Here is a 24,041-nt window from a genome sequence, read left to right on the forward strand (position 1 = left end):
AATAACTATTATAATTACGAATCATCACGGGAATATAAAAGGGTATAACATAATAAACATTAAAAAAAAATATCAAGAGGTGTATGTATTATATGAATATATAAAAAGAAAGCAAAAAGACAAGGAATATCAGAGCTTGTCGGATTTTTTAAAAACAAAGCGAAAACGAAGAAATCGTGAGTTCTGAATCTAAAGCACTAAAGAACGCTTTTTTCGGCTTCCGAGCAGCGTGAGCGAGTGCGAGAGCGAGAGCGACAATAAAAAGCAAATCAAAAAGCAAACGCATGAAGCTGGGGAAAAATCGAACAACGATATTACTACTGCACTTTCCTTTGCGATTTGTTCCATTCCAAGGATCAAAGACTTATAGCAATGAGGGCAAGGTTCAGATCGTCTATACCCTGAGATTTCCCCCCAAGAAATTATTCGCAGTACGATGGTGAAGAGGAACTGCGCGGATGGCTATCGTTTTTCTCCGTTGAAATCGAGAAGATTTGTTGCTAATAATTGTTCGATCGTGACTTGTGAATGGAGTCGTCAAAGAAGCCGATTGTGAATAAAAAAGAGGAGAAGCGGGGAGCACAGGAAGATCGCGCGAAGGTTATAGAATGGGAGGATTACGAGCAGGAACTCGCGCGTTTGTGCAGTTTGACTTCCGCACTTGAAGAAGCGAAGAAGAAGAAATTGTTGCTTGAGGAGAAGCTTCAATCCTTGATTCAAGTAAGAGTTTTGCTTTGTTTTCTTCTTATTGACGTGTTCTTTTGGGACTAGAGGAATGGAGACGGAATTAAGATTATAGGAATTGGTTGTTAGTGGGTTTTTATTTTTCCTTAGAAAACTTAGTTTGTTTTTGGTTTATTTGATTGTTAATAGTGGAAAGCTGAAGTATTTGTTTACGTGAATGCAATTTGTGCTTTGGCCTAGTTTTATCCATGGAGATATTAGGTGGAATTTATATGTCAAGTATCCATTGACAATGATATGCGCAATTGGAGTTGAAGTGATATAGAGTGTTTTTGTGTGGCTTCTTGAAACTCAAGTAAAACTAATGTCCTTCAGTTCGAGAATTGAAGAAACGTGCTTATGAGAGAGCAAAACTGATCTGAGAAAAAGAGTAGAACATAAAACTGTAGACTCCATTTTATGTACTCAAAGACAGACTTGTCAAAGTTTTCTATGAATCCACATTTAATTTGGAATATAAGATGCTATGTGCTCTGTTCCATAGCAAAGGAAAGACATTCCCTTAAACAAAGCTATGCAATTATGTGGTAGTTACATTGGGAATTAGAATACATAATGCATTTGTCTAAGTCATGATACGGGGCTCACTGTAGATTGGTGTTCCACGTAATTATGCCAAGCATCTAGCCATTTTATATTAGTAGCATGACAGCCTGAAATATGATATGTGTGGGGACCTTTTTCCCATTTTGTGGAAGACTGTTCTTCAGCTATTTGCATTCTTGTTAGTTTCCAACAAATGTTGGTCACTCAATGATGTTACATAGAGTAGAATTTCCCTAAATTAGGATTGTGAGTTATGTGTAAATGACTGGGGGTTGCTAACTTGTGTTAAGTTATCACTTTTTTACTTGCCCTCCTTTTCCATTGTTGATAACGTAACGGATTATGCTCAATAATATTTTATTTTATTTTTAAGTTGAACTATATTTCTAGCATGAAAACAACACCACTTAAGTGAGACGTCTGATGAGTTAAATACATTGGCTGCTTTCGTGGTGGACATCTGGAGTCATCTCTGCAAATGGTACTTTATATGTATTTATGTACATTTCCAATGCCGGCTTGTCCTCAATAAGGAATAACATAAAATGTACCCACCTGAGATGCCTATTATGAGTACCTTGGACAGAGAGGGCCTGAAAATTGGTGTTTACCACCTTGTTGTGGTTTCGTAAGTGGTACAGTGCCTTGCAAGTGGTCTAGGAAGAGGTAATGGCCGATAGATGTAATGAATGTTCCTCATAGTCAGGGCCATAGTGGATAACTTACCATAGTCATGTTTCTGTCTGTTTTTCAGGTTTGTGCCATTCTGTATTTTGTTCAATCATTGGTTTTTGTTGTATATTATTCCTCCTTCCCTGCTAGAATTCCAACGACTCCAACCAATCTTGATACAGCCATAATCTAGAACATGCAACTCCCTTCTGCAATTTATTTGCTACTTTTGGTTAGAAAGTGAACAAAAGCTGATGTTCTATTCTTGGAACTCATGGATGGATGTCTATGTCACTGTCATAACATATTTTGACCAAAATATTGGAAATTGCAAATATATCTTTATTTTCTCCTAAGTTTTCAGTTGTTAATACTGTAGACACTGTGTATTATTCTTGCATGTACCTTACATATCAAACAATTACACACTTTTTATCACAAAGATGGCAAAGGAAGAATTTGGTTGTGGCATGAGCAATTGATGTTCAACTTATGTGTGTAGAAGAAGTGTAAGGCAGCACTGTGAAACTTGTAACAATTTGCTTTTACTGCTAAAAAGACATCTATCATTAAGAAATGCATCACAATTTTTCACATTTCCTAAAACGACCTGTATTCACCAGTGAAAGTTTCATGTTCCAGAGCCTCATGTAGTTTATATATTCATCTTTCTAAGGTGGAGGATATTTGGATATGCTATTGCTGTTGGACCACTAATCACGCCACCTTTGTAACCTTGTCCCTTCATTTGAAATGCTCCAATTTGAAAAATTGAGTTTCTTATTGAAGGTAAAATTAAGGGAATGGACATATAAAAAGTATATTGGTACTAGAATAGCTCATAATTGTTCATACTAAGTAAGTATTTTTCAGATTCATAAGTTCTTTCTAATGAATATATTGCATGTCTGACTCGCATAACATTAATGTTATGTGTTTCTTGTGGTATCTTTAACGACTTTTGGCAAAGATTTTTCAAAATTCAAATAGTAAGATTTTACATAGTGGGCGCTGGAATTTTAATTCATTGGATGCGACCATATAAATGTATCACACTTGTGTGAGGTAATACTGACAAGGTTTTGCCCTTTGCTAAAATCCATTGGTGTTATTACTATGGACAGATTGAAGCTGAGTCATTAAAGCGCTCAAATGAGCTTGAGCAGATGCGTGAAAAATTGGAATCTCGTAAGTTGGTGATGGGAAACATGTCAATGCATTCAAAGGTTGTGAAGGAGAAAGTAAGAAAGCAGGAGGAACAACTTAGTACTGAAATTAGATCTCTATTGGCTGGTGGAAATTCTCTTTCTGAGGCCAACAAGCGTATGCAGGTAATCTTAGATCATTGTGGTTACTTTTTGGCTTTTCTTTTCCAGTTTTGTCCACTGAATTGAATCAGCTCATGCGCTTCGAGTGTTGACTGTTATAATCATTTCAATTTGTACTTTTATGGTAAATAGAAGGCTGAGTATGTTGCCAAGTGTGTTATAGAGTGAGTTGCTGATAAGAGACCTGAGTGGAAATGCTAGTAGGCCACTCTTGGTCACCAGCTTGCGAATTCATGGCTTATTTTGTTTGAAGTGAATTAGACAATGAAAAGGACAGTCTAATTTGTATATAGTTTTAGTAAGTTGTTAACCTTTCTCATCTTATCTTCTCATTTCCCTCCTTTTTTATTTTTTTTTTTCATTTTTTAGTTTAAAAATTGGGCCTGTGAAGTTCTTAATATAGCCCCTAAACATTCTTGTTTGCAATAGATTTTATCAGCAACCACAAATTTTAAGTGCAGTTTGAATGCTGGAAATACTGTGTATGTGCATGGTTTGCCTTAGGTTTACATTGACCGCTTTCAGCACTATAGTTCCTTGTTTGAGGTTACTGGAAACAGGGGGGGGGGGGAAACACATTTTCAAACCGTGGACCAGTATGTTTTATTAATGATCTATATAATGAATCTTTAAAAGATATTGTTTCTCATGTATCTCGTTAACAGTTGGATTGGATAGATGGACAGAATTAATTTTCTTTTCTAATACATCACAAAGTCCTATCACGGATGATTTATTTTGAGAGTTAAATCTGTGTGGGTGTTTGCTATAATAGTCTGGTAACAATATGAACAGGATGTTACTTTTTTCCTTGAAGAGAATCTTCATTCTGGAAGTCTGTCTTGTTCTGATATCTATGGTTTGACTTGTTCAAATAAATAATTTTTATGGCGCCAAGTCCCAAGCCGCATGATCATTTTGTGCTCTCAAAATGAGTTATGAAATCAAAACCAAATTTTTACTCATATTCTTTTAGTTTTAGCCTTTACTTCAAAGTGGAGTTATGAGAATAAAAAATCCAACCATACATTGTTCTCTGGCTTTTGTTTGATTCATCCAATATTTGTTTGTGGAAATTGGAATGGGTTAGTTCTGAAATTGTAAATTTGAGCATGCCATCCACGGGAAGTAGAGAGTTGTGGCTCTTAATTGATAAAATTTATTTACGAGCAAACACATTCTCTTTTTCTCTTTGTACTCCTGTGGGCATCCACAATACTTTCCTATGCTCCAATGGGAAGTTACAGAAAGCACATGTAATCTTGTCCTTCGGTTATCCGGATTAATCCTGATGGTACATAAGCAACTTATGTACTTTCAATGGATATAACCATCTCTGATTAGGTAGAATATCGGGTTGCATTTAATGTTTGTTTTGGGTATGAGATTATGCTTTCTCAGGCATTTTATTCCCACCCAGTTCCGTAGATATACTTTCTTCTGGTTTCAACCTATATCAGGCACAGTTCTATTATGCATTTTTAGAGTGTACCGGAAAAATAAGAAGGGTTTGCTTTACTTGAGTTCTTGTAAAATAATTCATGGATTTTTGTTGATATTTTCCGTTAATTTTGTTCTTAATGGAAATTAGATGTTTCTGAAAGGATATTGAAGTTATCTGTTAGTTTGTGACTCAATGTTTATGAACATGAAGAATGCCACATAGAATTATTGAACATTGTTTATATGTAAATGGCAAAGTATCTCAATGGCACTTTAACGAGCTCCTAGTAAATTTCCAATGGTTAAGGTTTTTTTTTTTGGTGCCTGAATATAAAGCTATATTGTTTTATTGAATGGAAAATCAGATCTGGATGAAAAAGTTCAAGTTAACTCTATTGGCTTTCTGATGCATTATCTGTTGGACTCTGTCAAAAGACGAGATTGTCACAAAACTGAGAATATAGGAAGACGAGAATCTATGTGGATTACCTCATCGAAGAATAGGATAAGACCATTTTTTATAGGCTTTTGTGTTTTGCCCATTTCGACTCCTGCACCAATATTTCTGCACTGAACTTGTATATTCATCGCTCTATGCCTCTACGCCTGAACAAGCCTGTGAACCATTTCAGTCTTGTCTTGCTTTCCTCTCTGTCCTTTTGATTTTCAACTTACAGTTATTGTTCAAACTTTTGTCTCTGGCTAAGATGTTGTTGCAGATTATTTAAAATCTCTTATGTCATCCTCAATTTTCTTTCTCGTGGAATGGTTTTAATATGTTAATTTCAGTTTACTCATCTGAAATGCGATTTTGTTCGGTCCAGGACTCAAGTAGGTCACTTGCCGGAGAAAAAGGTTACGGTCATCTGAAAAACTTGCAGAAATCATTGAGAGTGAGGCAACAGTATATGGTATCACAGGTTTCCTTGCTATATCCAGTAAAGGTTGTGATCAAGAAAGCTCCTGAACAAGAACTTGAATCATTTAGTAGCAGTATTAAATCAGGTAATGGATCTTATTTCTTCAGAGAGCTGATATGTCATTTAATGTATTTTGCTCTGATGCTATATTTTGTGCTGATAAGATAACACTGTAAAACTGGGCAAGGAGTGCCTTGGCAAATTGTTGAATGAGGGATTATGGGGTGCCAGCTTAGAGGGTTAAAATCAAGTTACTATTACTGTTTTTGGGTGAGGTCCTGAAGAAACTGAATTTGTGTTCCTTCTCTCGTGCTGAAGTTGGTTGGCTAGTGAGTTTTTGATTTATATTTGACTGGAGAAAGCTATACAAATAAAGGAATGAGCTAGTTTCATTCTGATCAGCTGTCCGCATAATTATAGCTTGGCGTGTTGCTCCAACAACTTGCATACCAAGCTGTACCCTTGTGTGACAGGACAAAGTAACATGAGACACCCATTCAAAATCAGATTTCATATCTAAGACAAATGCCCTAGAATCTCTCACATATGACCACTTGTTATACTTGACATAGATTTTCTTTTATGTTTCTGTTGTCTTATACACATATACATATTTTAATGCTTATTTAACTGCTTTATCATGCCAAATAAGTGGAGCATCCTTCCAGAATTGTAAAATTGACTAACTACCGATAGTGTGTCGCATTATCTATATCCAATATCAGGACACCTTTATGACTGCGCTCCTGCTAAAAAATTGAAAAATGGCATATCCAAGACTTCAGTGTCCTAGGTCATATATCCAAATCCAAACAGCATAGATTCTCAGTTTGATAGGATTTTTAAATGTTGTGAACGGTCTCTGCACAATTATTGTTACGGTCTCCATTTTACTGAAATGAATTAATGAAGCCTACAACAGTGACAAAACATTTTGCATCAGTGCGTGATGCCTATGGAAGAAGACCCATGAGAGTTGTCATTGCTCGTGACTGTTTCATGCTGCAGAGATGTGTAGGGTTGTAGTCAAATGTGTGCTTATTCTGTCATGTATCTTCTTTATACAGATGAAAACATTTTGACACTTTTGCGTAACACATATATGGAAGAGAGGGCATAAACATTGAACTATTATGGTTGCCAGTTTACTTGGTCTTAAACCAATGCGAGCAGTAAGACCAAGATATATGACTAGGGGTTACCTTTAATATTGTCATCCCACCTTATGTTCAATAGAGGACGTCATAGTATTTCGAATATTTGTTGCTTTCACACCAGTCTTTTGTGGTCCTTTGGAGTGTTTGCATCACGCCGCATACACTGTTCTATCTTTGATTTTCTTCATATGCATAATCTTCCCCCATAAACACATAAACACTTAAACAGTGTCAACTGTAAGGCTTATAATGTTGCTAGCCAAATGGCATGTGTTAGTTCACAACTTGATGGCTTCCAAAAATTTTGAGTATTTTGGTCTTTCGTATAACGAAAGTTGCTCTATGCAGCACCGACATACTGTCTCCCTTCTACTTTTGTAAAGTACCAATGACATATTGGATACTTTGGACGAATCATTAGTTGGTTTGATTTTAAGGTTCTCTTGCTGTTGTGCTTCTTGATGTTTTAAGGAGTCATTCGAGGCGTATGATTATATTTATTTGCTTTCTATACACTGCCTTTATGTATAAATTTTCAATTTGCAGATGAGATGCATATTCATAACTTGAACTTAGTTTTGGATATGGTTGATGTGAAACATTCCAAATATGCATGTTACATTTACTTGTGCTCTTTTCCCTGTCGTCACCAATTTCAGGTGTTCCTGATGGATCAAAACCTGTCGACCAGGGGACATTGACAATCTCAGGTCTGCACCTTACCGTGATCCCTTTTACGAAGATGAGTTTTTTCACTGACAAAAAGGAGGTTCAGCGATCTTCAACTGCCCTGGGATATGTAGCTCACGTGTGTTCTTCCCTTTCAGTTTTAGCAACTCATATTTTGATTCTCATCTGATTGGCTTGCTATTCACATTTAAAATATATGAAGCAGTATTATGCGGCCCTAGGGAGAAGTTAAATTGGCAACTGGACCAAAAAAATGTCAAATTGGCAAGTGTTTTATCATGAGTCGATGTGTCTCTATTGCATTAGGCAATCTGCTGGTGCACTAAATGCAAAGCTAATATTTCGTAATCATGCTGGTCGGGTTATGTTGCAGGCTGTCTCTCTTATTGCTTCTTATTTGCAAGTTCCTTTGCGCTATCCGTTACGCTTGGGAGGTTCTCGATCATATATACGTGACTATAGCCCTTCAATTGAACATTCAGCATCCAGTACAACTTTGGATTCAACAACTTCGGCAAGTACAAAGCCTGTAGAATTCCCCCTCTTTGTTGAAGGTCAAGACTCAACTAGAGCAGCTTATGCTGTTTTCTTGCTAAACAAGGTCTGCACCATTCTTGATTTTTGTTTGTGTTGCACTGGAAGAAGTTCAAGATATTTAGTGCTGTTTAAGATCATCTTATAACAATTTGACATTAAGAATTTAGGATATTTTGTTCATGCATCAGATTGGGCCAGACATTTTAAATTTTGGATAGCTATAGAGTACCCGCAGGATTGATCTAGTTACAGGTGAACCTCCACTGGTTTGAGGAACCACACTTAGCACTGCTGATGTTTCCTGTTTTCTAGCTAGTAGACTCAACATTGGTATTTTTTACGGAATCTGTCGATTTCATCATTAAAATGAATAAAAACCCAGGTTGTCCGTTCTGAATCAAAGCCATTGCAATACAAGCATGCATCTTCATCACCCTGTGTGATACTAATTAAGCAGAAGCATTTGCTAAGTCTCTGTTAAACAATATTGTATTTGTATCCCTGTTCAGAGTTCTACAGTGTACTTATAATTGAGTAGATTACCTTGTCAGTTTATCACACAGATGACCCTTATAACTTATCTGAAAATGCGATTGCAGGATTTAGAGCAGCTCTTGAATTTTATTGGTGTCAAGAGCTTAGGACCACGCCAAGTATTAGCGAACTTAAAGGAGCTTACAAGGACAATTCTTTCTCCAGAGTATATAGATATGTGATCTGAACTGCCTGAATCAATTGTAAGTTTCTGTAAATTGATCATTTGTATTCTTAAAGGGGTGCCCATTTTTTTTTAGCAGAGCACCTTACCATCTTGCCCATTTTCCAGATCGATGCCGATTATAATTGATATATACCTATCTGGTTTGCATCTTTTGCTTGGAGTTTTCACACTATTACAAACTTAATCTTTATTTCATTTTCTGATTTAGACTTCGTGGGCAATGACTAGTTAGAAACCAGACGGCCTGATTTTATTTCCTATGTTTAATTTCATTTAATTTGAAGTAAAGCATGACATAGGCTTAGTTAAGTTACTTTGTTTTTGTCTGGGCACTACCTTGTCAGATGTCTCACTCCACCCGACCAAGTCAAGGTAGTGTTTGGTTGCAGGAATAATTTTCTCATGCGGAAAAAAAAAAGATCTAACACATTTCATTATTCTTAAAAATACATATCACATCATCTGTAATTAGTACATTTTCTTTCTTACCTAATAATTTTTACTCATCATTACACTTTTATCCTCATCGAATCACATACTTCAAAAGAAATCTCATCTTGAGCAAACACATTCTATTTCATTTTTTCTCATTGAGATGAGATGACGTGAAATCACAAGCAATAACTAGCCTTTTCTTTTAGGGGCTTTTGGAAGGTGTATTTACTTGAATTTATAAAATATAGGGTAATTTACAGCCACCTCTATTGAGGTTTGATTTAATTATGAATGCACTTTCTTTGTTTTGAAAAATTACAAATACCTTTCTTGATTTAACGCCCCTCTAAATATGAGTTTTTTTTGCTAGCTTTCGTTATATTTTCATTCAATTTTGAGGTGAATTGACAAAAATACCTTTTGGATTATGAATTCTAATTTTAAATGTTTTTAAATTTTTTTATGGACTAATATACTTTATGAATTATTTACTTTACCCACCTCTATTTTTTTAGCAAGGGTGATGTAGTAATTTTCACATCATCATTTAGGGGATACATAATTATTTTTTATTTGATGGGGTATTTGTAATTTCTCAAACGAGAGGCTGTTCGTAATATGCCAAACTTTATGGGAGGTAATTGTAATTTGTCCTAAAAAATATATTTACTGAACAATCAATCTTGGACAACTACCCAATTTTCATTTGATGTTTGGACTACTTGTCGGCTGAAATTGATCTTACAACCTATGGCCCATAAATAATACGTTGAAGCACTCTGGTTTATGATGAATATGGTAAGAGCATTCTTTGTGATGAATGACGAATAAATCTAGTTTGCGGATGCCAGTAATCACGAGCCCTTTATGCGTATTGCCTCAAGACAGGTGTATTAGAGATTAAATTGACTCATAGAATTTGAATTGACGATGTATTTTATCTCATATCATTGCTGTAACATTGCTGTATTGTTTCCACAGTGATTTGTAACAAATGGTTACCTACATGCCTGTACTCCTTTAGCTACATTTCTGTGCATCTGCATTTTCGTTAACATCTCTTGCACTTGTTAACTTCCATTAACTAAGAGCTTCTGGGTTCGTAACTCGGAAAATGATAGCAGTAGATGCGCAAGCCTGGAGAATGGTATTTCGAACTTTTTATTATATGTGAGAACCTCACTGGAATCAATAGCTTGCTCAATTCAAGTAAATATAGTTCACACAATAATCTTTCTCTGCTCTACGTCCCTCGCTGTGTTTTTAGTTTGCTATATGCTGGAGTTGTTTGAAATCTTTGGTCACTAATATTGTTGTTTGTATTGGCATCAATTGTTGCTTTGAAATGCTTTTAGAATTTGCTTTGTTAAAAAAAAGCTGAATTGAGATAGAACAGTACATAGAAGTTGACGAACAATTAGTACTGTTGTCATTTGTAGAAGGCAACAGGATTCAAGTATAATATCTCCACATTGTTGAGGTTCATTATCCATTAGGTTTGTGTGGAAATGGTTGGGGGATTGTAGATGTTACGTCTGGAAAGGGCAGTAAGGAGATTGAGATCTGTTGACAGTTGGGATGGCATGCAAACAGGCCAAGAAGTAAGATGGGATTTCATGGTGAATAACAATGAAAGAGAGACGAGCAATGATAGGTCGATTATTTTGTTACAAGAGCTGTGTTTGCTTCGTTAGTGTACTTGAAATTGCATCTACACACGCCTTTTAATCTGACCTCAACTACATACATATATAATTATCAAAATTTATTACAAAAAGTGAGATTATAAATAGATTGAGGGGGTCGACGATTCAGTCAAGTTGTTTTCCTCTCTTGATATACATATAATACTAGAACGTATCACTTACGTTGCACGTGTATAAATATATATTTTGAGGTAAATATATATAGCTTATTTTTAACTACAAAAAATGTTAAGTTCATAATTTTATTTATATTTCTATCTTAGAGTCATTGGTGTATATAATTATATATTAAATAACTAAATAATGATTTTTTTTTGGTAATTGATAAGGAAACTTCATCCTATTATTTGTAATTTACTTCTAAATTTAATATGTACTATTAAAAAAATTTAAAATTGAAAGTTTTCACTTTCTATTTACTAATTATTAAATTTCAGGATCTTGCATTGAAACAAATTAACGCAAAAGTAAATTATTATAAACAAATTAGTCAACATCCTTTTTTTGTTTTTGATTTTTTTCCGCGGTAAGATCAGATTTCCCCTTTTTAAGCATTTATTTAGGAAGTGATCCCCTGCCCTTTTCCTATGACTATTTACCATTTCTTTTTTAATTTTTTTTATTCTCTTAAATTGTTTCTTTTACTACATGTGTTGAGCCTCTTTTAATTATTGATGTGAAACTAATGGAACTAATCATTTCACAATAAATGCGGTTTTTTTTTTTTTAATAGTATGCTCTTAAAGTGTTTGAGAAAATAAGATGTAAACGTTTATAAAATGTTAGAGGGTTTGACATAAGGGTAAATATCACTTTTAGTCCCTCAACTACGACACTTATATGAATTTAATCCCTCATATTTCCTTCTGATTAGAATTATTAAATAAAATGTGAAGATTTCATCAAAATTGATACTCGTCCTTAAAAATTCGTTGGTTAAAACTAACAGATTTGTCAAATAAAAAATAAAAACGCATGCAAGTGTTAAGTAAGGTTTCAAGTTGAATAGCATGGTTGGAAAAGTGATGATCTCACCACTTAACCAAACACATTTCCTTTTCTTCACCGGAAATATTATCTAATTATAATTATAAAATAAAAATTCGCTAAAACCCATACATCAATCTAGCGGTGGGTCTTCAAAATGGGGAATTCGGGTCTAGACCCAAACCAATCGGGTTTCAGTTTTTTTTTTTTTTTTTTTTATCGTTTTATTTTAAAAATTGGGTATGATTTTGAAAAATCTGGTCGGGTTTTGAATAGAACTCTCCTACACAAACTACCCAATTGAATACCTGATATTACAAAAACAGACGCTTTCTAATCCTTCAAATCTTCTTCTTACTTCCCAACAAAAAATTCTTTTTCAAATCTTTTTTTTATTTTCCTAAAATATCTCAAAAAGAAGGTGAAGTAAATCTTCCAAACCCAATAGTTAGAATTTAATGTTTAATTTTCTTATATTTTAATTTATAATGATTAACTTAATTTGATTTATTCCATATTTTATTGTTGAAAATCTAGTCGATTGAAGTTAATTTTTTTAATCTTTTTTTCCTTATTTTTCTTGTAAACTTTTTGTTGCTTAGAATTCTTGCTGGCCAAAATTCTTCTGGACAATGTCTTCTTAATTTCTGAAGTTGGAATTTTTTTTATTTTATTGTTTAGATTTTGGATTCAAGTCTGATGAACAATTGATGTATGCATTTCAACTAATTTTTATTTTAGCTTTTGAATAATGTTTCGGGTGAATAAAAAGAGCAAAAATAACTTTTGGTTGAGTGGTGGGATCACCACTTTTCCAACTATGTCCCTTGTTTTAACATATTTTGAATCGCCATGACCAAATTTGATGGAATCTTCAAATTTAATGGACTCATTCTGATGAGACGGAAACATGAGAGACTAAATTTGAATAAGTGACATAATTTTTATCCGCAATGACCAAAAACCACTTGTTTTATTGGCATTTCCTTCTAAGTAGTGAATGTGCATCGATAATTTCCTGCACTTAGAACAGAACAATAAGACGAACCAGACATTCAGACAAAAGGGTTCGATGACATTCAACGATCCTGTTATTCGACCAAACGATCCTTTCGCCTAGGATTATATTGGAGAAATGAAGTGGGTAGAAACTGAAGGTGCGTATGTGATATTGGATCTGCTCTGGTTTCTAATACATTTTAGCTAAGAGATGATAATTACATAAGCTACCGACATATCTTCTCTGCCGTCTCCTAACTTACACTGGAGAAAAATCAAACAATGGGGTCACAAGGGGAAAGGATGACAGTAAGGAGAATGCGAGGAAGATGAACCACACACAAGATGTGTTCACTCGGACTCAATTCAAAGTAACTAAATAAAGGAACCTCTTGATCATTTAGTAAAAGATGCACGTAAATGGACCATGATTGAACAGGTAAATGGCAAACTATTTCCAAAAGCAGAATCACATGAAATTGGCACATTTTCGTGCAGCAATGCAACAAGAGTGTATGTCTAATCGTACAAAAGTACATATAGAGGAAATTTAAGAGCTATGTGAAGCTCCATAATAGTGCACCACCTCATCTCAATGAATCAAAAGCGAACTGCTGGCATCAAAATCAGATTAGACGCTAGGAGATACATGTATGTGAATGTGCTATTGTGAAGAATCATTATGAAGGAATTTGATGGCAATACCAGGCAAAGATGTGGGCTTTCCACTAATGAAAGCATCTAGGAAGGATCATAGAGCAATTACACAGTCGACTGCAAGTGGACAAGCAGCAGATCTGCTGCCAGGATATCAAAATGTGTAGCAATATTACGCTCATCTAGCTAAGCATTCACTATAAATGCATTACTCTATATTTGTATGCCACAGAGTTTGCAGGGGGTTCCTCATGCTGAATTCTCCCAGAACACAGTTCAGATATTCGGAATAACAATAATACGAGGTGAGTGAAATCTACTTCCTTTTTTCGGTTGAATTAACACTAGGAAATCATCATTCAACGTAGTTACAATAAAAATTGGAGGTAAAGATTATTTGTATGCTATACCAAATAAGATCAAGGGGTACCAAGAAATTTTTTCAATGAAAAAAGGTAAAGAATATAAACTACATACCTATAGTACAGACGCCTAATCTGGAGTATCATTACTTTGTGAAAATCACAAACCCCCTAATACTTCAATAACTTAAGTTTCTTCATGCTCCTTACACCTGCAGGGTAAAAGGATATTATCCAGTGCAATTTGTGGCACTAACCATCAACAATGAACTGATCTTCTTGGTTATCTCCCTCAACCCGTGCATCACCATGAACCATAGCATTTACATGGTGCAAGTTCTGCATCATCTGTGATAGATAATGGCTGCTAGCTCCAGTGTGATCAGAAAGCCCAGCAGGGTGACCAGTCCACTGTGAAACAATTCCAAGAAACTGGTTGGTTAGATTCTGTTGCTCATGGAGTATTCTAGCTTGAATCTGACCCATTTCTGCTCGGTGCTGACTTAACATCTCATCCATCCTCTTCTTCCATTCTGATCTCCTCCTGTTCAACCTCTCTTCCCATTCCCTCTCATGCATTAATTCTTCCTCTCTTCTTCTTTCTCTTTCTTCATTCTCCCTCTCCATAGCTTCCCATTCTTGAATCCATTGTCTCCTCAACTTCTCTCTATTGTTCTCCCTGACTTCTCTATCCTTTTCCATATCTTCCCACTTCCTTTCACACTCTTTCTCCATTTCAATTTGGAGATGTTCTCTCCTTTGCCTTTCCCGCTCTCTCTCCAACTCACGCTGCTCAAACCGGGTTTCCATCTCCCTCAAGTGCCCTAACTGGTTAACAAGAAATCCCCATGCCTTCTTCTCCAGCCCTTTCAACACCTTTCTCTTCTTTCTCATATCTGCTGCATTTGGTTCAGTATCTTCACAAATAAATCTGGCACATGCATCTTCCCTCAAAGAAACCTCAGTTTTAGTACCTGCATTATAATTCTCTTCTCCCTCCTCTCCATCATAGTCGAACTCCAAATCCATTACTCCATTTTCAACCCCGTCGATCCCACCCACAAAATCCCCCTCCGGCACTTGACCCAGCTGCTCAAATTGCATAATATCCATTTCATGACCACCCCCCTCGAACCCCCCATTACATTCATTACCCCCTCCAACCCCATCATTGCTTGTAAATACAAGCGGCACATCTCCAAAAACCTCCTTATACCTAAGGAAGTTCGACCAATGCGTAATCCCTTCCATCCAATCAAACTCCTCCTCACCCGATCCCCTGATCGAAGATTCTTGCTTCTTAATCTTCTGCTTCACCAAGGCATACTGGTGCCTCATATTCTGCACCTTAGTGGAGACATCCTTCCAAGTCCATTGCCATGGATACAACACTGGGTCTCTCACGTGGTGCATGGAATTGACATGTAGAGCAATGGGCTTGTACTTTTTCTCCCTAGTTTTCATCTTTGATAAAGTCCCATCACAAGACATCTCTCCGTACTTATCTATCAGAGTCCTCTCCTCCGCCTCAGTCCATTTCTTCCTTCTTGGCTGAGGCGTCATCACTTTATACCACTAAAATAACTAAAACCACTCAACAATTCAATACTCATTCAATTGCAAAAATCACATAACCGTAGACTTCAGCAAAATATCAGGAGCCCAGATCAAGATTTCTTACATAGAGATGGCGATAGAGCTGTTTGATACCCCTCTGCGTAAAAACATATGCAAATGTGTGATATAGACATCAAGAATCAAGAAAAGGTACTATTGAACTGACCTTCAATTGGACAAGGGGCAATCCAAGGATGTCTTGAATCGGGTTGAGGTTGAAGTGAAGCCAAGGACAAGTGTTGCGGGGCAGAGAGGACTATTGGGAAAGTTTAGCGAATTCCTGAAGATCGGAGAAAAAGATTATAAGTATTTTCAGTGAGGGACTGATAAGGAATTTAAGGAGTAAATGGGGGTACAAACAGGGAATCGAGCTTCTATGTTCGAAAAATGAGAGAAAATGGAGTTCTCACTGCTCTAACAACTCGTTCTCACACGTAATTCCTACAAATATATGGGATTAACAAAAAATAAATTTATAAAAAAATATAAATGTAGAGTAAGATGAGCAGGAAAAAAAAAAAATGTAACATAAAGTGAGAAGAAAGAAAAAAGTATGTGAGCCTGAACCAAATAGCTCTAAATTCTATATTCGATCTTTTAAGTTTTCGTTTAAAATTAATTTAATTTCTCAATTTCATTTCTTGAGTTTTGTATCTTTAAATTTTGTTTTTGTATCAGTTTAGTCCCTCTGACAATTTTTCGACAAAAATATGGCCGGATTTTGACAAGGGTAAAATGGTCAATAAATATAATTTTATTATTTTAGTCCCTTAAGTTAATAAAATAATCAAATTAATTATCTTTTTACACGAAAAAATAACTTTGTGAGTTTATGTTTTGCACCAATGGTTAGTGTTTAATCTCTTTTCTTATAATAATTTTGCTACCTGGTATGTACTTCTCCAAGGAATGGAAAGAGTTTATATAGAGATTTTGAATTGGCTACTTGTGCATTCTCTTGCAAAGTTCAATCAACATTTTTTCTTGTCCTTTTATCAAGAGCAATTAAAGGTATTAACGGAACTTCGTCGGCACTAAAGACTGTGGATTTCCGATTTCTCTTCTTACAATCTCAGACCACTCCTCAATTCTCGCCTGTATGTCCAATAGCAATCGATTCATCCAAAAAATTTGAAGTAAATTCAGCATGTATCTTATGATCAAAATACAAAAATTCAAAATTAACTTTGTGAAAAAGAATAATAAGTTTGGGGGGGAAAATCTAAAGCTGTTTTGACAGACTTAAGCTAAAAATTAATGTGGAACATTGCTCAATAATATTTGTGAAAATTTACTTTAAGAAGTTCATTTAACCAGAACTGATACAATAAAGTCCGGAAAATACGTTATTTTTGAATTGTACTAAAAAGGAATTATACATGTGCTGACTGCCAGCGACGGAACATTCCATTTATAATTAAAAGATTTTGTGCTTGTCTTAATTTATAATTACAAATTACATGTGCAGAAACCGCGTGCAGGCTAAGAACAAACAAAGTAGATTATACATACACAAAATCACATTTGTGATTAAACAACAGATGAAAAAAATATGTAGCACATCATTTGCCAATAGCATAACTAAGTCCAATTTATCAAAAGTGATATTGCTCCACCCTTTCACTATTAATCCAGTGCTTCTAGCAAGTCTTGGAAGGAGTAGCATTTAATTCTTGAAACGAATGAAGCATCCATTTAGCTCCCACAGCTAAAATCACATAACCCACCTAGAGGCTAACAAACATCATCGTTCACTTTCACCAAATTTGTTGCTACCGGTATCATGGCCGAAAGATTCAAGTCAAGGAAAAACGACGTGCCAATAAAAGACAATAAAAATACTGTCAATGACATTTATATGCCTCCAACTGCCAAATAAAGGAGCCTCTTGAAGTATCTCAAGAAAACCACATAGCAGCTGGCAAAAGAATCATAAGATTCAGGGACAATGTGGACTAATAGTGTGCAAAACATGAACGCAAAAACATTTGCTGTTTGCTCCAATAGTGAAAAAGGAATAGAAAACGAAATCATGGGGCAAATTTGGAAGATATGGAGAAATGAAAATCAGAACCTATGACACAGTCGAAAAAGAAGTGCATCGAGATTGCATTTTGAGATACACCTGCCCAATTGTGATTCTTACACAAACTACATTTGGCTCTTCATAAATTCATGTAAATTAACAGACAGAATTGTTCCATAACAAAGCTCGCTGAAACAAAAATACAGACCACCGACAGAATTCAACAATGAGCTAAACCAAAATCAGTGATCAATGTCCTATTTCACTTTTGCTGATTATCTACATCTTCAACAACTCGGATTAAAGCCTTCACTGGGGTCCATGAACCCAAGGTAAAAGTGCATATTCATCAGCAAGCAAATCTATCAGAGACAGAAACACAGAACAGTGAACAACATAAATAAAACTTTTAATTACAGCCAATAAATTTTGCATCCATAGTTAAAAGAGGAAGAACAAAAAACATAAATATTTTCGTGCACTATTTTTAAAGGAGAATGCTATGGAAAAACCTAGAATTACAAACTAGTCCAAACCTAGATAGCTGAACAGAAAGCCAATTTGATGCGTGAATAGAAGAAAATTATGGCGACATATTGTTGCGTCACATATGACATCTCAAATTCACATCAGTTTCATTCTAACCTCCTAAAAACATGTTTCTGCGGTAAAAGTGGAAAAGAAATTCATATGTCACAAAAACAGCAATACTGTATTGAATTTCCACATAGAAACAAATGAAACATATGTGTTGATCGGTACCATTTTGAACCCTAGAGAAGAATACTTTTGATGCGACTGACTTTTAACTATAAAAAAAGAAGAATTGAAGATAGAAAGAGAAATACCTCCGCCACCGGCGATTTCTCTGCACTCTCCTCAATTACCGACATTGGGTCTGAAGGTCATTCAGAATGGGCGGCTCACAGCCAGCCTCCTCCTCGTCCATCTCAAGTCGCGTAAATTGAATAATTAAAGAAATACCCATATTGCATACATTGGACGAAGAGAATCACGGGTATGGGCTCTTGGTTGCTGGATAGTTGTGGTCGCCCTTGAGAGGAGATTTTGATGGGGTCCCAAAGAGAGGGAGAGAGGAAAAATGACGGTTCACTGAACATGTGTGGCGTTCTCTCACATCCATCTCCCCATTTTCATGGTCATGATTTTCCTTTTCTTGTGAGCCCGATGCTTAGCTGCAATTCTAAGTTTCCTCTTGGCATTTCGTGTTGGGTTCACTACAGCCATGATCTTTTCTTGTTGTTTCCGCTTATCCCGCTTCCCTTTGAGATTTTTCCTTATTTGGCTGTAAACTTGAACAAAATTTTGCATCCCTATTATATCTCTTATGCTTTCGCTGACCTCTTGTGCTAATTGTTTCAGATCATCTGCCGTGATAAAATAAGGGTCACAATTTGAAGCAAAAACTCAGTCAGACTAACAAAAAATCGAATAAGTTAGCACGTCATATCATGCCCACAGATAGTCACAGTTCTAATTAGTCAAATATCTAAAATTATCAGCTCATGAGGTATTGAGTATTTAAGTCTACAGGAAGACATTAAACACACCCACTTATCTCAAATCACAAAATCACAACCCTAATGCACCCTGTATGATCCAATTGGTACATAAAAGCTTCAGATTTCTGTTTCCAAAAGTTCAGAAAAGATTACTTCCGCTGTCCCAAGAACATGAATCCATTTGACTCGCATGATTAAAAATAAGAATGGGAAGGGAGAATCTTACTTTATCTTTACATTATTATCTTCAAAAGTACAACTAATGGTTGAGCTTAATGCTCCAACAAACAGAATTTTGCAAGAAGGTTCCATCTAGAAAGTGAAATCTTACTTTTTAATGTCCAAAGAAACAACAGAATATAAAGTGGGGATGAGGTCAGAATTAACAGATGAAGTGTTTATTAGCTCATCCAAACTTCAACATCCTCTGAAAATTCTAGACTGAAAAGTTAGAAAAGAGGCTCGTCTTCACAAAACTTGAGGTAAAGTCGATTTCCCAACAATCCATGGCAAAAATTGCCCTTCACATCTCAATTCCACACATTATTCAGGAAAAGAACTTAAGCAGAACGTAATATTTTTCAATCTGGAATGGTAGAGCAAGCTAGAGTTGGTTCATGTTTTCAACAATATAAAGCTCTCAGTGCAACATAATGTTCTCTGGATAGCATTCCTATATCACTGGTATATACATGGAAGATGTATATTCCAAGCTGCTTAGTGGTTCCTCTAAATGCATATGCATCAAACTCTAGGAGAAGTAATTTTTTTTTTCTTTCTCAAACAGGAGGAGACATTACTATCTCACTTTTAGGCATTCACCATTATTTTACTAACTTCTCTGCCTCAAAACTGGAACCTAAAGGGCGCTGTTTTCTTTAAAATAAATTAATAATAATAGAATCGTTCCGTATTATATGATAGGAAAGGGCATGTACAGACACAAAACTGGACACTTCTTTCCACATGCAAAAGGAAGGAGGCATTGAACAATAAGTTTCCTGTCTAGATGGAATTTCAAACAATGCTCACCTGAAACAACTTTTCCAGTATAACCTTCAACAACTCTGTACAGAGGCAACAACAGTAGATATGCATAATTATGGAGATCATCGTCGCCAATAGGTGATGAGATTCCATAGCAACCAAGAAGTTTTGGTGAAATTGATTTGAAACAATTGAAGACAATTTTAATCTGCAACAAAGGTTTAGTATGCCATCAATATTCACAATTCTTGAAATACAAAATAAGAAATTTGTCTATTCAAGATGAGAAAAGCAAATTGCAAATGAATAATACATATTTTGGCATCTCCTAAAACACACCTGATTGTCATCCATCTGAAATGTTATCTTTCCCATCCTCTGAAGCAAATAGGAGATAAATGGATGCTGATGTTGATTGTGCTGACCACTGGCATCAGAAGTAAAAGATGCAAGTATCATCTTTCCTTTTCTTGGATCAAGGGCACCAAAAGCTTTGAGGAAACGTTCTTGCTCACCACGTTCAAGGTTGGACCAGAACTTAGGAACATCCATGAATTCAACCTCCACTAAAAGGGAATGGAGACCACAAATTGAAAACACAAGATTTTGCATAATAATGACACCAGCTGCATCATCGATCAATTGCACCTTCAGTTGACAACATAGAGAAACAGCTGCAAGGAAAAGGATGCTCGGTTTCATCAGAAAGAATGTTCCCATCGAGACTTTTTTATCTCTGCAAGCAGTGGTTACTGCAGCAAAGTAAACAGACAAAATCCGGTTTGATATGTTGCGCAACCACAGGTGAGGATGCAATAGAAATTCACAGATGGTTTCCCATATATCCTGAAATCAGCCAGTGAAAGGAATATGAGAAGCTCAATAAGAAAGGAAACTGAAGGTAAGTCTATCCACGATACATACAGAGACTGAACTTTGAAAAACACTAGGAAGATAAGTTACTGAAAAGAATTTAACAATCAAAAACTTCAAATGTAGAAAGAAAGAAAGAATGGCTCAAGTCATGCAGACACAAGTACAGATTTTTTATTCTTTAAATATCTCTTGCGCATTGAAAAAGACAAAAATGCAGGAAAGAGTCGTTAAGTTATAGTGCTATTTAGATCAAGTGGTAAATGAGTCCAACTACACTCCCTGCCTCTGCCTGAGAGAACTGTTTAGAAGCCTGAATTTCGACCGGCAACCACAAAAACATCATATGGGGTATAGAGGAGGGAAGAGAGAGTCATAAAGAAATAGGAAAACCAGCTGGGTTATATCAGAGAGTGGATTCTCTGTAAACTCATATAGCAGACAGATAAAATCAACTCTGCATCATTATCAATTGAAATTCATTTATGATCCAATGCCTGCCCAAAATTTCCATTGAGACACTGAAACTTTGAAATGTTTACAATGAAGTTGATATTCTAGAGTCACATCTCCCACCTAATGTACAACTTTGTTTTGCCAAGAAACACGCATTATGAAACATTGATACCAATGACTACTTCCAAAGCCTAATGTTACTAAGGCCATTAAGCAAAATTGCATCATACACCCCTTCAAAAGATGTGACTTTAAAAACCAAAAGGAATTGACTTAGCACAAACAGGACTACTTCAGATGGAACAAGTTGTACCTCAAGCTCCCTATCAAAGAACAAAATATGGAACTGACACAGAAGCTTCTCCAACAAAACCAATGAATAATATGCCTCCTTCCAGAAAGGAGCAACTGCTTCATCCGAGGAATTTTGTTGAATTGATGTAACAGCACTTAAAGCAGACTGCAAAATATTTCTCAGTACTGGAAGTACTCTATCAAGGTTTTTCTCAAAACTTTTTCTCATTACTTCCACTAGTAAACCCAAAACCTGTTAAAAGAAACAATTAGATTAGTCATCAGAAGCAATAGTAGTACAGAATATAGAAAAGCATGAGATGGTAGACAACTTTATGATGTGCAATGGAAAGAAAAGATCATAATGTTATATAAAGATCTCCCTCACGGGAGAATTACTAACAAAATAAAAGTCATATCATGAATCCTACTAAAAATTATTATTGTCATTTTCTAGGTTGTTTCATATATAGTCCAAACTATGACCTCCATATTTAAGGCCAATAGAGTTCGTGATAAGGTGATTCAGGTCATTAATAATTACAAACACCAATACATATAGTTCAAAATAGTTACAATTATTAGTCACATGGAAGAGCATTAAGCTTATCAATTATCATTTTGTACCAGATACCAACAGCGTCATACCAACATATATTATACATCAATCCAACAGTTACAATATATCTAGATGATTTCTTCTGGTTTTAGAGTTTGCACATCCTGTTCCCAGAAATTATCCATTAATCTTAAATAACCAATACAAATTTCCTCATGGGAAAAGGAAAAGATGCACAATCATCAGAGGTAGAACTACTAAGTCATGTACTGAGCCATCGGTTATTTTAAACAGAGAAGAGTTCAATGATACAATTACGGTCACTGAATTTTTGTATTCACATCTAACAATTGTTCAATTTCAGATTTTTACAGTCATCTCAGTTTTGTATTCACATGTAACAATTACTCCATCTCAGTTCTATGTCAATAATAAAGTTGTATAATAACAATAGACTCTGAATATAATCAAATTTCATTTTAATAAACATTACCTTTAAAGGATTTTGCCAAACTAGACATTATACCAACGCTCATACCATTATTGACTTTACGTGTGGAATCAGTAATTCTCAAACTTTGGCTATCAGTGAAAGAAGACAGATTATGGAAAAAGAAAAGGACATCTGAGAGCTTCATCATCACCAGAGTACACTTATCTGTTTTTCCCTAGATTTGTTTCTTAAAGACCTCCAGCTCCCACAGCCATAATCAGGAAATACTAAAATTAAATGGATTAATGTAGAATCCTACAACTAAAAAGAAAATAAATGTAGAACAGGATATTCTCTAATGTTGTCTTTGAATTGATGAATCATTACAATTGTTTAGATAATTCTATGTTACAACAAAATTTAAATCCTTCAATTCCCATTTTGAAGTGTATGTGGCATTATACTGAACATCAAACTCATTTAATATGGAATTGTTTGAAATCATTTTCTCAAACCCCTCGGTCAAATCCAAATTCATCCAGATCTAAGTGAGGAGTAAGCAAATTTATAATGTATCTAACTTTTTATAGAATTAGGGTTCCCATGCTATGTTATTCAAATATCTGTATCAACACCTATAAAGATATATTACTAAGCGCATAAGTACTGTAAGCAAGTTCTAACATAAAGATTTAAACTCGACGAAATAACTTATAATACTGAAATAGAGCTTCCATGATGAAGATCATTAATAAAAATAGCAACCTAATATTAACAACTAGAAAACACTAAGCAGAGTCCTTGGTAAAGAAAATAATAAACAGCCGGTGGAATATCAATATTTTGTATGCAAATTTGTAGACAATTCAATTGTTCTTCCTAACGTTATAAGAATGAAGAGCACAGTCTCAAGATCATAACCAAATTTTAACCGAAGTAATAAAAAGCAGTTATGTGGGAGCACTATTTATTCCTTTTGACAATTGACAATGAGATTTTAAATGAGAATATGATAACCTGTGATAAGAGCTTTCCAGAGGATACTTCACAAAATATTATTATATATTATGTTTACCTGTGCTGCAGCACTCCAAAGATTCTGATTTCCACCTAGGTACCAAGACAAACTATACTCAAGAATGGAATGAAGTGAATGCGAGTTCACATGCCCAATAAGGCACTTTATTGCAGCTGCAGTCATGGAACGAACTTTGCTGTCATCATCATTCGCCAAGGAAACAACCAAATGCACAAACATTGTTTGTGATTGCGCATCTATAATATTCCTTGGAAATTTCAGTATAATAGCATGGAGCATCTCAAGAGTTGCTTCCCTTCCAGTGGGATGTTCATATCTGAAATATTGTAA

At 35.3% G+C, this 24,041-nt stretch overlaps 3 protein-coding genes across 7 annotated transcripts in view; 1 reads left to right on the forward strand and 2 right to left on the reverse strand.

The window, feature by feature from the left end:
- Positions 1 to 226: 226 nt before the first annotated feature.
- On the forward strand, positions 227 to 8,908 carry LOC105158672 (UV radiation resistance-associated protein). 2 transcript variants are annotated; one of them, XM_088879185.1, is made up of 7 exons: positions 227 to 720; positions 3,087 to 3,293; positions 5,558 to 5,738; positions 7,470 to 7,520; positions 7,706 to 7,764; positions 7,874 to 8,101; positions 8,637 to 8,908. In XM_088879185.1, the coding sequence occupies exons 1-7, from the start codon at positions 529 to 531 to the stop codon at positions 8,751 to 8,753; spliced, it is 1,035 nt and encodes a 344-aa protein (XP_088735311.1). In that variant the 5' UTR covers positions 227 to 528; the 3' UTR covers positions 8,754 to 8,908. The 2 variants fall into 2 exon arrangements, with proteins under 2 accessions (XP_088735311.1, XP_011073803.1); XM_011075501.3 differs by lacking the exon at positions 7,706 to 7,764 and having other exon boundaries at positions 234 to 720; positions 7,470 to 7,618.
- A 4,940-nt stretch (positions 8,909 to 13,848) lies between these two features.
- On the reverse strand, positions 13,849 to 15,918 carry LOC105158673 (uncharacterized). The gene is made up of 2 exons (XM_020692516.2): positions 15,688 to 15,918; positions 13,849 to 15,618 (listed from the first exon to the last, which is right to left on the reverse strand). The coding sequence occupies exon 2, from the start codon at positions 15,465 to 15,467 to the stop codon at positions 14,157 to 14,159; it is 1,311 nt and encodes a 436-aa protein (XP_020548175.2). The 5' UTR covers positions 15,468 to 15,618; positions 15,688 to 15,918; the 3' UTR covers positions 13,849 to 14,156.
- Positions 15,919 to 16,910: 992 nt separating this feature from the next.
- The window catches only part of LOC105158674 (ARM repeat superfamily protein), a 29,008-nt gene continuing 21,877 nt past the window's right edge, over positions 16,911 to 24,041 (reverse strand). For 3 of the 4 annotated variants that reach the window (XM_088878280.1, XM_088878279.1, XM_088878277.1), the window contains exons 27-32: positions 23,748 to 24,027; positions 21,700 to 21,933; positions 20,397 to 20,903; positions 20,103 to 20,265; positions 18,396 to 18,935; positions 17,610 to 17,909 (exon numbers count right to left, since the gene is read on the reverse strand). In XM_088878280.1, the coding sequence (XP_088734406.1) occupies positions 18,682 to 18,935; positions 20,103 to 20,265; positions 20,397 to 20,903; positions 21,700 to 21,933; positions 23,748 to 24,027 (1,438 nt within the window). In that variant the 3' untranslated portion in view covers positions 17,610 to 17,909; positions 18,396 to 18,681. Of the gene's footprint in view, positions 17,440 to 17,609; positions 17,910 to 18,395; positions 18,936 to 20,102; positions 20,266 to 20,396; positions 20,904 to 21,699; positions 21,934 to 23,747; positions 24,028 to 24,041 lie in introns of those variants that run through there. The other variant, XM_088878278.1, reaches the window with a different exon arrangement.

Source organism: Sesamum indicum, linkage group LG3, assembly GCF_026168435.1.
Source record: "Sesamum indicum cultivar Baizhima isolate 11 linkage group LG3, ASM2616843v1, whole genome shotgun sequence".
Taxonomy (NCBI): Eukaryota; Viridiplantae; Streptophyta; class Magnoliopsida; order Lamiales; family Pedaliaceae; genus Sesamum; species Sesamum indicum.